Source organism: Podarcis melisellensis, assembly GCF_964234715.1.
Source record: "Podarcis melisellensis genome assembly, chromosome: 1".
NCBI lineage: Eukaryota > Metazoa > Chordata > Lepidosauria > Squamata > Lacertidae > Podarcis > Podarcis melisellensis.
Window position 1 is genome coordinate 48,174,452 of NC_138528.1, and position 13,483 is coordinate 48,187,934.

The 13,483-nt window shown below is 37.5% G+C and overlaps 1 protein-coding gene across 20 annotated transcripts in view; it reads right to left on the bottom strand.

Annotated features, from left to right (window-relative positions):
* The window catches only part of GPHN (gephyrin), a 238,719-nt gene that overhangs the window by 130,795 nt on the left and 94,441 nt on the right, over positions 1 to 13,483 (bottom strand). For 15 of the 20 annotated variants that reach the window (XM_081901114.1, XM_081901126.1, XM_081901120.1 and 12 more), the window contains one exon: positions 12,627 to 12,665. The exons of the other annotated variants lie outside the window; for them this stretch is intronic. In XM_081901114.1, coding sequence (XP_081757240.1) covers positions 12,627 to 12,665 — 39 coding nt within the window. The remainder of the gene's footprint in view (positions 1 to 12,626; positions 12,666 to 13,483) is intronic. 20 annotated transcript variants of the gene reach the window in all.

Below are 13,483 nucleotides of genomic sequence, written 5' to 3' on the forward strand. Positions count from 1 at the left end.
TATTAAAACCTCACTTTTCTTTTTATAAATTATATACTCTATCAATACAACTTATTCATGAGATTTTCAAAAAGCGCGTCAGATTACAGAAATTCTAATAAGATAATGAATCTCCATTTTATCCCTCTAGAAATAACAAAGGTTACCACTCTCTGGCAGACTAGGAAGTGAAACACTAACACTACGGCCTAATACTAAGGACATTCTGATAGTTATGTATGCTATGAAAGTACATTTCTAATCTTATCAGGATGCAAATCCTTTTTGAGTGTTCAATCTTAAAACAACAGAATATGATTTTCATTTTATATTCCAAAGTGCGTACGTGCTGCAATAAATATTTATTTGCAAAATGCATGCAAGCATTCCTTACTGCCTAAGAGGCTCTCTAGACAGTTTAATCACAAGGTAAAACTGTTTCTGGAAGGTACTGGTTTAGCCTGCAAATGGACAATGGAATGATCGCAAATGATGGAAGGCTCCCTCACAAAAAGTATTCTTACACCAAAAAAAGCAGCCTGTCAGGGAGTGAGGTTTCCTTGACATTTAATTTTATATGAAGCTATGTTACCAAGCCTTAATGTGTCCCTGATAATATGTTTAACACTAAAACATGGATGTAACCTTTGGGTTGCAAATGCGGCAAACGCGTGTGCAGAAGTGGTCCTCCAGTTACGAAATCTTCAGGATACGGCCAGGCCTCCAGAACAGAGCCAGTTCATAACCGGGGAAACCACTGTATGTGTATTACCACGAATTTATGGTATTTTGTGATTTTGGATTAAGACCTGTGGCATACTATGAAAAGAAGGGGGCCCTGTATTACCAGGGGCAGTTAACATGAACCACACGGGCCCAATTTCAATTCAAAATGATTTTGTTTATTATTACAAGTATCAAGATGACATCAAGGAGTAAATTGCATAATTTGAATCATCAAAATGCAGTTATCTACAGAGAATTATAGAGTTGGAAGAGACCACAAGGGTCATCTAGTCCAACCCCCAGCAATGCAGGAATCTTTTGCCCAATGTGGGGCTTGAACCTACAACCCTGAGATTAAGAGTCTCATGCTCTACGAACTGAGCTATCCTTGGCAGTTTGCGGAAATGAAAAGCTAGATGCCATAAGAAAAGTCTGAATACACATGACACAGGTTTGAGCAATCCAAGGACAGAAAAGACAGCAAGATTTGGAAAGTGAAGAATACAGAGAAAAATGTGTCAATAGTTATGGTTCCAAGTAGTGTAAGTTTCACAGATAAGAAGGAGACTCTGGATCTAAGACATAATCTACCATTTGTCTTGCAGATGGTGCTTTCCCCTTAATATCTTGATGTAAAACTCAATGGTGGCGGCGGAGGGCAACCTGGTTCTCTGAAACCCTCCTAAGATGATTCTGAAATAAAGGATTTCTTCAAAAATTACACACTACAGTGGTACCTCGGGTTACATACGCTTAAGGTTACAGACTCCGCTAACCCAGAAATAGTACCTCAGGTTAAGAACTTTCCTTCAGGATGAGAACAGAAATCGTGCTCCGGCGGCACGGCAGCAGCAGGAGGCCCCATTAGCTAAAGTGGTCCTTCAGGTTAAGAACAGTTTCAGGTTAAGAACGGACCTCTGGAATGAATTAAGTACTTAACCCGAGGTACCACTGTACTTGTAGTTTCTGACTAAGCCAAAGAAAGCAAGAATGTGGAAAAGAGGCAAATGAACAGAGGAGAAAGGGAATCAGCTACAGTTGAAGGAATCTGTTTTTGTGGACATTCCACACACTGAGGCAGGAAGATATTGGGAGTTCTGTGAGTGAAACAGAGGTGGTATATGCCATCATTAATAGATGCAAATAATTCCTGACTAGTTTACTAGAGGAGGCAATGCTGTTATTGGCAGGGCAAAATGATGGCCAAATGCTAGGGTTGTATGTTTTAGAAGAAGCTGTTACTGCTTCTTCTCATTCCCCTCAGGGCAAGATGAGCCTTCAGATGCCACTATGGTGGCAGTTGGGGGAAGGAGGGTCACTCTGGGAGCTGGATGGTGGCAACTCTCAAGTTTCTTCTTTTTCAACTCCCCTCAGGGAGCATTTTTAAAACTATCCAAGTTGGTGGCTATCTGTGCATCTTGTGGGAGAGAGTTCTGTAGTTTAACTATGCATTGTTTAAAGAAGTACAGTGGAACCTTGGTTTACGAACTTAACCCGTTCCGGAAGTCTGTTCTTAAACCAAAACCTTTCTTAAACCGAGGCACGCTTTCCCTAATGAGGCCTCCTGTCGCTGGTGCCCTTCCACCGTTCAGATTCCGTTCCTAGACGGAGGTAAAGTTCTCAAACCGGGACACTACTTCCGGTTTTGAGGAGTTCGTAAACCGAATCGTTCGCAAATAGGACTGTTCTTAAACCGAGGGACCACTGTACAAATCTCGGTTGTCGAACATAATCCATTCCGGAAGACCATTCGACTTCCGAAATCTTCGACAACCGAAAACTGAAAGCGGAAGCCTCAATACAATAAGGAAACTCAAAACAAAAGCTGTGTAGCACATTTGGCTTCTGAAAATTGTTCAAAAACTGGAGCAGTTACTTCCGAGTTTTTGCATTTAGGAGCCGAAACATTCTAAAATGGAGGCACTTGGGAACCAAGGTTTGACTGTACTTCATTTTGTCCATCCTGCACTTTCCAACATTCAGCCTCCTTGGATGGTGCCTAGCTCTATATGACAATGCATAAATTTAGACCTCTGTCATCTCCCTCCCTCTTAAAAAAATGTAACTTTGCCTCATTTCACTCCAACTCCTTGATCATTTTAGTTGTCCTTTTCTGAACCTTTCCCAACTTTTCTGTTTTCTGGTACAACCGTAAAATGTGGGAACATGAGTAAGAGACATGTTTAATATTCTATCTAAGAAATTTTATTACAAACATTAAGGAAGAATTGCCATTTATAAAGGAATCTTGTAGCAGAAGTTTAGTTAAAGAGTAAGGGTGGGATTTACAATGAATGAGTCCTATCAGAACAAGCCCTGTGCTCCTCCCACACACACCCCAGTGCCCCCAAAATTGGCTAGGGGAGGATCAAAATAACCCCCAGAACAGCACAAAGTGGGAGAAGAGGGGTATCATTCCATCCAGCAAGCTGCAATGCTTGTTCTAATGGGGCATTCATCATGGCACAATATTGAATTCCACTCTAAACTTGCATGTATGTGTGTATTTAGAATATCCCACTATATAGTCTCAAAAACTTTTTTAAAAATGTACAATTCAGCTATATTTGAAAAAAGAAGATTTGCATATATAAGAAACAATATGGTACCAGGTTTATTCAGGCAACGTTTTTTGCCATCAATTGTGGTCTCCTGTGGTGTTGTCAGGCTGCAGCCCAGATGTTCTATGAGGATCTTTTGTTATATGATTTTTCACAGGCTACAAATAGCTCTCAGATGCAGTTTCCCCAAGCTAGATCACTGAAACTCTCTGCCCATGGGTTTTGGAAAAATTACTCTGGATTTTATCTATTTAATGATAATTGTCGATGAAAGCAATTTTTTGGGCATGAAAGCTCCTTCATTAGGGTCCCCAGAATGATGATCAAGTGATTTGATCCAATCATGCTATCACAAGGAGGCACTACACAAAATGGAAAGAATTCACACTTTGCTTCAGAGCCTACTGAGAAAATCCAAAATTTAACAAGATACAAAATGTATTTACATGAATTGTCAAAGTCTGACAAGTATGAAAGACTCATGAGTAAGCTTTGCAGCTGAAGACAATTTTGTTTCAGTAAGCTTTTCCACCTGAATGAAAAGATCTCTGCTTTATGTGTTCATTTTGTATTGTTTTAAACCCAGCTTTAGTTAAATTTTGTGCTGAATGTTTTTTTAAAAACTATTTTAGCTTGCTTTTTTAATTGTATGTAGTGACATTGCCTTGAGTTGCATGTAAAAGGCAACTTGTAAATTAAACAACAACATATTCATACATCTATTATATAATGTGTGCTAATGGGGTTCTGAATCTCCTAATTATCCGTTACATGAACTGCAGCTATCTGCCTCAGAATGCTCCAGTAGGTTAACCAAACCTGGTCTAAACAAGGATTTAACAATACACTGTACACATAATTTGTAATGCACATACAAGGATATTATTCCTCACTCTTCAAGTAATGAAATGCTTTTCTAAGCTTTTCACAAACACTTCTACCTTAATTTATGTACTAAGATCCCTCTTCTTTGTCCTTGAGCAGAATGACACTTTGAAGAGGGTGCTAGTACAAGATGCAAAAGAGCTCCATAAACAATGATCCTGCAGCCCAGGGAGCCCTTCAATAGAATTCAAGTCAGGAAAAAAATGACCTTGACAAATAGCCTTAGCTAGCAGGCATTGCAATTATTAAATATGTATAGGCTATGGAAGACTAAAAATGGAAAGGACAGCAAGCTCAGATAAGCAATTTTATCTTATATGTGACATTAAATATAGTGACTGTAGATGAGGTATCTGTATCTTTGTCCTGTAGTAGAATTATTCTTATGCCAGATCTCTAAAGGATATCCTTTGGAAGAAGTTAGCTATTATTGCCCCTTAACAAAACAGAATTATCCACTTTCACCCACAAAAGCTAGTGCTTTATTTCACAAAAAAGGCTGACACAATAAAAAGTAGCAAAATTCCAACTAAACACGTCTCAGTCCTGGTAAATCAGAATGAGAAGTTCCATAGGTACATAAAGACTGCATGGACATCACATTAATCAAATAGTTGGACAACTCATTGATGTCAAAAGGTCTTAATTTGAGGTAGGGTTCTAAAAATAAAAGGGGAAAGAAACTCATCCAGGGCAACCCCTGAGATCAGGAAAACATAGTTTCGGTGTAGCGCATTGGGTTGAGGACATGAAAACAGTTACACAGGGAATGGCTCTGCAAAACGTTAGAGGGGTACAGATAGGAACTGTTTAATGTTAGCCTATTGACTGTACTGCAAAGAAAACAGGAACTCACAAAGGCCTTGCATACATAAATATGGGGTAAAATGAAGGCAGATAAGAGAACTGGGTGAGGAAACTGTTCTTCTACTACTACCAGACCCTCCTAAGAAAAGCTTGCTCATTCTTTGCATGTGTCAGATAATATGTTCACATTATGGTTTTTTAATCTCCCAAATTTATACCTTATAAAGATACACATTGTAGATTACTGATAGTATTCCAATCAATGGCCTGTGTCTGTTACTCTAAATTATACCCACCTGGTTTTCTATTAGTAATTTGTCAAATGCTATAGTTTTATCCATCATTTTGACTTTCACTGCAGAACACTGGGGACGGGGATGGGTAGAAGATAAAGCATTTGCCTCTGCTTCTAGCTCCAGTCTTAACAAGTTCATTTATTTATCTGCATATAAATTACCAGAGGGATATGTGAGTCACTATATTAATACTGTGCCAATACACAAAAACTTGAAATATGGTGCCTAAGTTCTATTTGATTAACTACTTTACATAATCTGTGCTCCGATTTCTTCATAGACTTAGCAACCAATTGTATCTTACACAGTTAGTTTGTTAAACTACATGAAACAAAAGTAGAGGAAAGTTTGAGATCAGAAGAACTGAATACACTGCAGGGGAATTGAGATACTGAATGAAGAGACTGAGCCATAATGAGTATAGAAAGTAAGCAAGCTGTGAAATTGCAACTACTTCTTAACTGCCAGTTTAGAAGAGTTACAAGTAAAGACCGGTAATGCTAAGGTTTGACGACAATAATGTCATTATGTGACCTCAATCAAATAGTGTATTTTAGGTATTTCTGCTTTAACTGTCATTGCTTACAATGTGGCTCATTGACATATAGCTGAACAAAACTTTACACAGGCTTTTCTCCTCTGTCTGTTGCACAAATGGACTGAGTACAACCCCTGAACTATGGATGCCACTGAGGCAATGTCCTTTGCAACTGTACAGTGCAAATTGATTAACATCACAGTAGTTTCACATTTCAGAAATTCTTAAAAATACTAGGGACCAATTCAGTTCCCCACAAGTGTAGCATGGGTTGAGGTTCCCATAAAATTACTAGATTCCCTACCCCTCCATTCCCCACCCTAGTTGCTTGTATACACTAACACATAAAGGTTGATGAGCAGGTGCCACTACTGGCCATCAAGAGAAAGTCTTGGTTTACCTGTCATGTACCTTCATCCAACCCTCAACCAAATGACTCATGCTCCAATCCACACAGGCTTTACATTTCCCTAGTGTCCATTCACTCTGTCTGCATGCATAGGCTCCATTTTGCCTATGTGAATCATTTGCATTCAAGGTGGTCAGGATCATATACAATGAGTTATTTTTTAAAGTATAAAATTACTACAGAATGCACAATTATCTTTTGCACAAATGCAAACATTATCTGGAAATAACATAATGGCATCTAATGTAAATGAGATGTCAAAGAACCATATATCATCGAACCTAATCATGTAGAAAAAGGCGGAATCATAATATATCAATACAATGTGGACAATGGGAAGGAACAAGTTTATTGGTGAATTGTGGAAAGAGTTTTGAATTATAGAAAACTAAAAACTGTGGGAGGGGAAGTACAATAGCGCAAAAGAAAGTCACTAAAGGCACAAAAAATATTTTAATAGTAACTGCTCTTATTATTTTCTGTTTCAAAAATAGAACACTCTAGGAAAAGAGACTAAAGCCATTTCAAACGTTAGACAAAACCCACAAATATATTTGAGAAAAGGTGAAACAGATCAAGTGAAAGGGGGATAGTTCTAAATATGTGTTTGATTTATAGTTAGGTAGGTGCTACTGATCTTAAGTTCTACAAGAATGCATACATTTATTCCTGAAACCTAAAAGTGGATATACAATGATGAATAATGCTGGATTTGCCAGAAAAATATAAAAGGTAATTCCTAGAAAGTCTATAGATATTAACACTCATTTCAAATTTGAAGTATGCTTTCTGTTTTGGCTCTTTTCCTTAAACACAATGGGAGTGATTGTGAACCACCCTAGGCATTTTTAATTGAAAGGTGGTGCAGAAATGTTTTAACTACAATACATAAAATACACAAACATGGATCTGGTAGAAAAAAGATGCTTATACAACTCTCCTATGGGGGAAAAATCTATTATGTTCACATGTGTACCACTTCCAACAGGGAAATGTACAAGTGCTCTTAAACATTAGAGAGGCACATAAAAGGAATGCAAGTCATTCATACTTTGTTTCGGTGATTGTCAGAATGTAGAAAGATTTTGCAAAAGAAATGAGTCTCCGCTAGCAACTGTTGCATTTGATTCCTATATTGTACAACATTGAAACTCATCCGCAAAAAAGCCCTCTCACAAAGTACATTGGCCACAGCCCATTGTGTTGAACATTCTGTGCTGCGTAACACAAATGGATAAGGCCTGAAATCCAGATAAATTTATAATTCTTTCCTATAAAAAACTGAGTATTATTTAAGTTCTGTTTCTGCAAGAAGAACAGTTTTTCATGCCCTTAAGTGGCACCATAAAAGACTAGGGCTGTGTCTGTTTTGGTAGGTCAAACATTTGGCATGGTCTAGTAAGTTTGTTAAAGCCAATTAGAGTTTAAACATGAATCCATAAACCTTTAGAATAGTTTATAGTTCAGATAGTTTAAAAACTCACGTTGTAATTTATTCAGAGTGGGTTCTCCACTACTTCAGGTGTTTTTCAATTCTTTAACGCCTCCTGGCAGCCGCACACACATGCCACGGGGCGTGTTGACGTCATGCCCACAAGCCGGGGGACATCCGCAAGATATGTCAGAACGTCCTGCGGATTGTGTGAGTGACATCAGCACACTGCAGGGTGTGCACGCACACCGTGGGGCATGCCTTCATCATGCGTGCATGCCGTGGGGTGTGTGTGCATGGTGTGATGATGTTGCAGCCCTGGGCCGCCTCAATTGTGAGGGCTGTGTTGTGTGATGATCACACATTCAGGTTTTTTGGTCTATTATCTGCATGCATGTTATCTAAATTCCTTCTGCATATAGATCGTAGTTGTGATAAATTCTGAAATGTGTAAAGTGACCCTGAGAACTTTATTACCAGTATACCTCTTAGGTGTGATTTGCTACTACTCAAGTGCTAGGTTGCTTTTGTGGACAAAAGGAATGCTTTAGGTATTCTCCAGTTTCTCAGCTGGGGATTCTCCAACTGGCATTATAATCCTTCTCTCCATCACTGTTTACTATAGTAAGCAGGGGAGGCTTAGTTGAGAGTTTGCAGATACTCTCTCATCTGAAGAGGCCTTCTTCTGACTACCTTTGGACAGTTTGGTGACTGAGCAGGTGGGAGGGCGGATATATATGATCTATATATATTGTGTGGTGATGAGTAATTACCTTTTATTAATATGAGATGTCAATATAGTTATTTTTTTTAAAAAAACCAAGATTGCTCATACTGAACTTTTAAGATCAGCTTTAAACAGTATTATTTCCACTTCACTACCAACACTTCAGTGGTATAAAGTAAGCTGCACTGATGATTCAAAGGCTTAAAACAATCTCTAAAACATTTGCAGAATGATCAACTATATTTCACGAAAATACTATAAATGATATCAACAAAAACTACCACCACCACGACGCAAAACAACTCTAGTAACCACAACTATGTTTGAGTGGAGGCAATATGGATACAAAATTGTCAAGAACAACAACTTCAAGCATGCTTTGTCTAACACTTTGAAAACAACACATGTTGGATAAAATATGTACATGCTTTTGATACCATGAGCTTTGCAGGAAGCACATTGCTAGGGAGAGCAGAAGTCATGACTTGGCAAAATGAGATGTACCTGGTTAGAGGGGAAAGAACAATCTTTATGAGGCCAAAAACTGAACTGACTACATTTGATGTTCTACCTTTATCTAACTTACAAAAAATATTGTAAGACCTCAATGGTCCTATTGCTACAATCTGTATGGCTAAATCCTATTCCATAGAGTAGGGCTAAGATGAAGATAATGCCCTGAATCACACACCATTTCATTTTTGAATAAATAAATAAATACTTGGTTAAAGAAAATCACAGAAGTCCACATATCTGCAAGATTAAATCTTTGAAGCCTCATGAAGATCAGATATCAATAAAAATTTTGTACTGTCAATAGATATGCCAGCAAGGATACAAACATTTTCCACATACAAAATGGAAACTGATTCAAAGGTATAAATTAATTTTCTAAGTTTAATGAGAAATAAAACTACAACTCTGGTGCCATGTGATTCTAAAGAGCTCAGGATATTTTGTGATTACATGACAAAAAGACAAAGTGCTTATTGTAAGGAAAATATAACAGAACAATAAGGGCTAAAGATACAGCTGAGAGTTTTAATTGGGGAGTTTATTTTTCAGAATTTCAAAGGGGTGTGTTTAAAAATATGAACCTAAAACAGGTGAAATGTCCGAACTAGATCAAGATAGCATACACATGTTGGGTGTTCTTAAAAGGGGGAAAGAAAAGGAGTTTATAATAAATTAGGATTGAAAATTCTGGTTGGACTCTGGGAAACCTAAATGTTGCAAATAATTCAGTACCCTTATTTTAATTGTGGTTGCAAGAAACTAATACAAAAACCACCAGCCTTAAAAAATATTAAAAACTTTGGTTAATATAATAAGAGAAAGTTCCTTGGAAGAGATGCTAAAACAACCGAAAATTATTTTGAATGAAAGATTGTAGTTTGGCGTCAGACACTAGAGGCAATGGACTAAAATAAACTAAAATGCTATTGATAAGCACACAAGACAAAGTAGTTTTCAAAAAAGAAGAAACTGAAGAATAGAATTTCAGTTTGAATACGAGAAATGTCAGTCAAGAAAAACTAATAACATTGGGAGTAAAGTTGCAAATAAAAATAATGCAAGTTTACATTAATTGCGAAAAATCACAGGCTTCATAAAATGAAACAAATATTGCTATTATGTTGCTAGAATGTGTGTGCATCATTCACTATTTCAGTTGAAAAGTCCATCCTATTTTATTAGTAACTTTCCTGTTGAAATTCCCCCTGATATTTCAGCAGTTACAATTTTCAGTTGAAAGAGTATCAAATAATTCATTTGCAATTAGGTTTGCCGGCTTTAAAAACAAAAACAAAAGCAGTGAATTGGATAGTATATGTTGGAAAAGTTGAAACCTAACACTTTTAGTTATACTTTTAAACTTTCACATGATGCAGGAAAGCAAATATTTATGTCGGTTAGAATTGGATAATGGGGATTTATCTACGAGCCACTCAGTCCCATACAACACAATTTGTTGTCATTTCAAAATGCATGAAGGAGGGAGCAAAGACATTAAAAACGTGCAGAGAGCAGTGACTGGAAATTAGAGGAAGTCATGCAAAACTTACTACTTCCACTAGAATTCCTTATAATTTAAGCAACTATACAATATTCCAAGAAAACCAGCCTTCCCAGTGCTGCAAGCTCCACAAATTCTAACAAAATTCATATTTTAGTTCATTCAGAAGCCATGAATACAAGTCTCAACTACATTCTCTGTTAGTTGGCTGGCTGCAGAAATGCTTTTTTAAACTTAGGTGATAATGGGAAAGAGAGTATCAGCAACAGACATGAGTTATGTCAGCTGTGTGGAACACAGGTAGAAATTAAGAACACAGGTTCTTAGATTTTGAAACTTATAACATAAGTGATAGTGCTGTGAATGAACATTTGAAGCTGGGATACATTTGGTACTGCACTAGGAATATTTGGTACTGCACTAAGAATATTTTCAAAAGAAAAAAAGTTACTGTCTTTTAAAAAGCTGATATCTTTTGCCAGACTCCTCAGAACTTTTTTTATAGATAGAATGTGATGGTCAAAAGTTTGCTCAGCAACACCTCCCCCTCTTCAATTCTGCCATAAAATCAATACATTAAATGGAATCTTTTCTACTTTTTCTTTAGGCTAGACTACAATAAGCTGGAAGAATCACATCAGCTAAGTCAACAGTGAGATGTTTTCAGCTTTGCCCTTTATACAACAGAATGACCTGCCACATATCTAGTAATGGTGAGATAGCCACTTGTTTTGTATGTTATATAGCCGGCTTTTTTGCTCTCTTGTAATAGGTAAACTAGATAAACTAGATATGTTTACCTATTGGTCTCCCAAACACTTTAAAACCAACATTGCAAAATAAGTTAGGGTACACTTAACAGGGAGTCAATCAAGTAATTGAAACATCAGCCTTGCAATTCCTTCCCTCATTTATGATCATGGTCAAATTTGCTGAAACAAGAGATCCAACTTTAATCTGTCTGAGTTTGTTTCACTATCAATAAAATGATGGGATAAATAATTAACTATGTTATGTAGCCATAGTGAAATCATTTCAGTAAGTTTGGTATGAACCACTTCATAAACATAAATTGTTCTTGCTACTAATCTTTATGCATATTGTAAAGTATTTTGTTTTATGAGGTAAATAATGGAAGAAAAGACTAAAAATGAGATCCAGACTCCCTCAATCTATCTAGAGGCTGAGATTGAGTATTCTGATGAAAATAGAGAGGAATACATTTACAAAATGTGGGTATGTGAGCTTGGATAAGGGCATGTTTGAGCCAATCAGAGCATTTTTCACTTCCTCACATTTTTACTTAGATTTTTGGAAGAGTAAGCAGTAAAGAAGCAAAAAGAGGAATGGCAAACAATCAGCAGATGAGCACGATTGCATAAACACAGCAATGCTGATGTGTAATCAGATCCCGAGGGCAGCACAAGTTATATGTAAGCTAGTGGTCAAGCGGACAAGGCAGGAGGGAAAAGACAAAACAGGCAACAAGTTGATAGAGCAGTATCAATCAGTCAGCAGGTGCACAAAGCATCAGAACAGCAGTTCCATGAAGTCAGCAGATGCACACAGCAGCAAGGGAGCAATGCTAGCCAGTGAAAAGAGAGAAGTTCAGTTGGAGGTCCTGCCTATAAGCAGTCATATACAAATGGCAGCAAGGATACATGGGCAGTACCTTGGGCAGCCTTATGCCACGCAATCAGTGGTGAAGAGGACCATTCCAGGAAATCAAGCAGCAAAATAGTATATTGCAATGCCAGGCAGCCAGCAAGTAGACAAAGCAGAAAGAAAGCAATGAGCGCCATATCATTTTTTTAAAAGCAGAGTTTGAAGAGGGCTGTGCCCATGAATAATCAGAGAAAGCTGCTGGCAAGGAGGAAAGAGAAGCTCTTGAACAGATTGCCAGGGCAGTGAGATGACATTATTCTTTCGGAACTAAGAATATTTTAAGTGAAAGAACCCCAGAATCTGGATGCTCATCTTCCAGTAACAGCATTAGATCAACATAGTGTATTGTGAAAATCCACAAGAGTACAGCACACAAATGGAAATGAGGCTGAGCCCTAGTGCCTGAGGGAGGCCTGGGGACCCTCCTATAAATGAAATTAAAGAATGAGAATCCACAAGGAAATTAAAGAAATGGGAACGCGTCTAAAATTGTTTCTAATAAATGATTTCAAAATAAAACAAACCAAAATACTAGCAAAGAGCTGGATTAGAAATGATTGGCTGGGATTGAAGATGTTGCTTACCCCTCTCTGGAGCCCACAAAATGGGAATGTTGGGAATTTCTGCAGCAGAAAAACAGAAGAGAAAAAGGGATTTCTGACTCCCAGGTTCAAGGAAAAGCAGGTCAATTTAGGGATGGTGACGTGCTTAGAGCACAACAAGAACTGGACAGAACCTTTGCCCATTCCCAGATGCAAACGTTTTCTGAGATTTGAGAAAGGTTTGAAAATCCCACAGCATTTTAATATTACAATCTCCCACCTCTATTCACAAAAACAACAACATCACTTACCTGCAGTTAGTTTTCTTCGAAGAGTTTGGCGACATAGAGCCTACATATAGCGTGAGGGCATCTCTCTTGGGAACAGGTACAGGCACACACACACAAAATCAAAAAACCTTTCAAAATAAATTAATTTAAAGAAACAGGAACTGTGCAGATGGTAGCAAGTGGCAAAATGATCTCATTAAGTGGATCCACACTTTCTTCTAAATTCAAATTTACCTTTTATTTCTTGAAATATTTATCTGTGTTTGAGGCTCAGAGTGGGATTTAGGTAGACAATAGTTTACTAAGAAAATTAGTTACACCAGGGAGCTTTCATTCCTTCATTAAGTGGTTGCCCACAAAGAGCCACACATACGGTTGAGCAAAGTCATGCTCAGAAATCAGAAATGGACCCAAGGACCCTTAAATCTGATTATATTTATATTATTAGTGAATTCTCATAAAACCATCAGTAAAGTAATTCAATGGCGTTCATTATGTGGAAAATTGAAGGCTAAAGATTGTGTTATATCATATATTAATTTATAGCACACTAGTATGATCCATTCTTCCTACATTTTGTTCTCGAAAGGCAGTATGATTATGAATCAA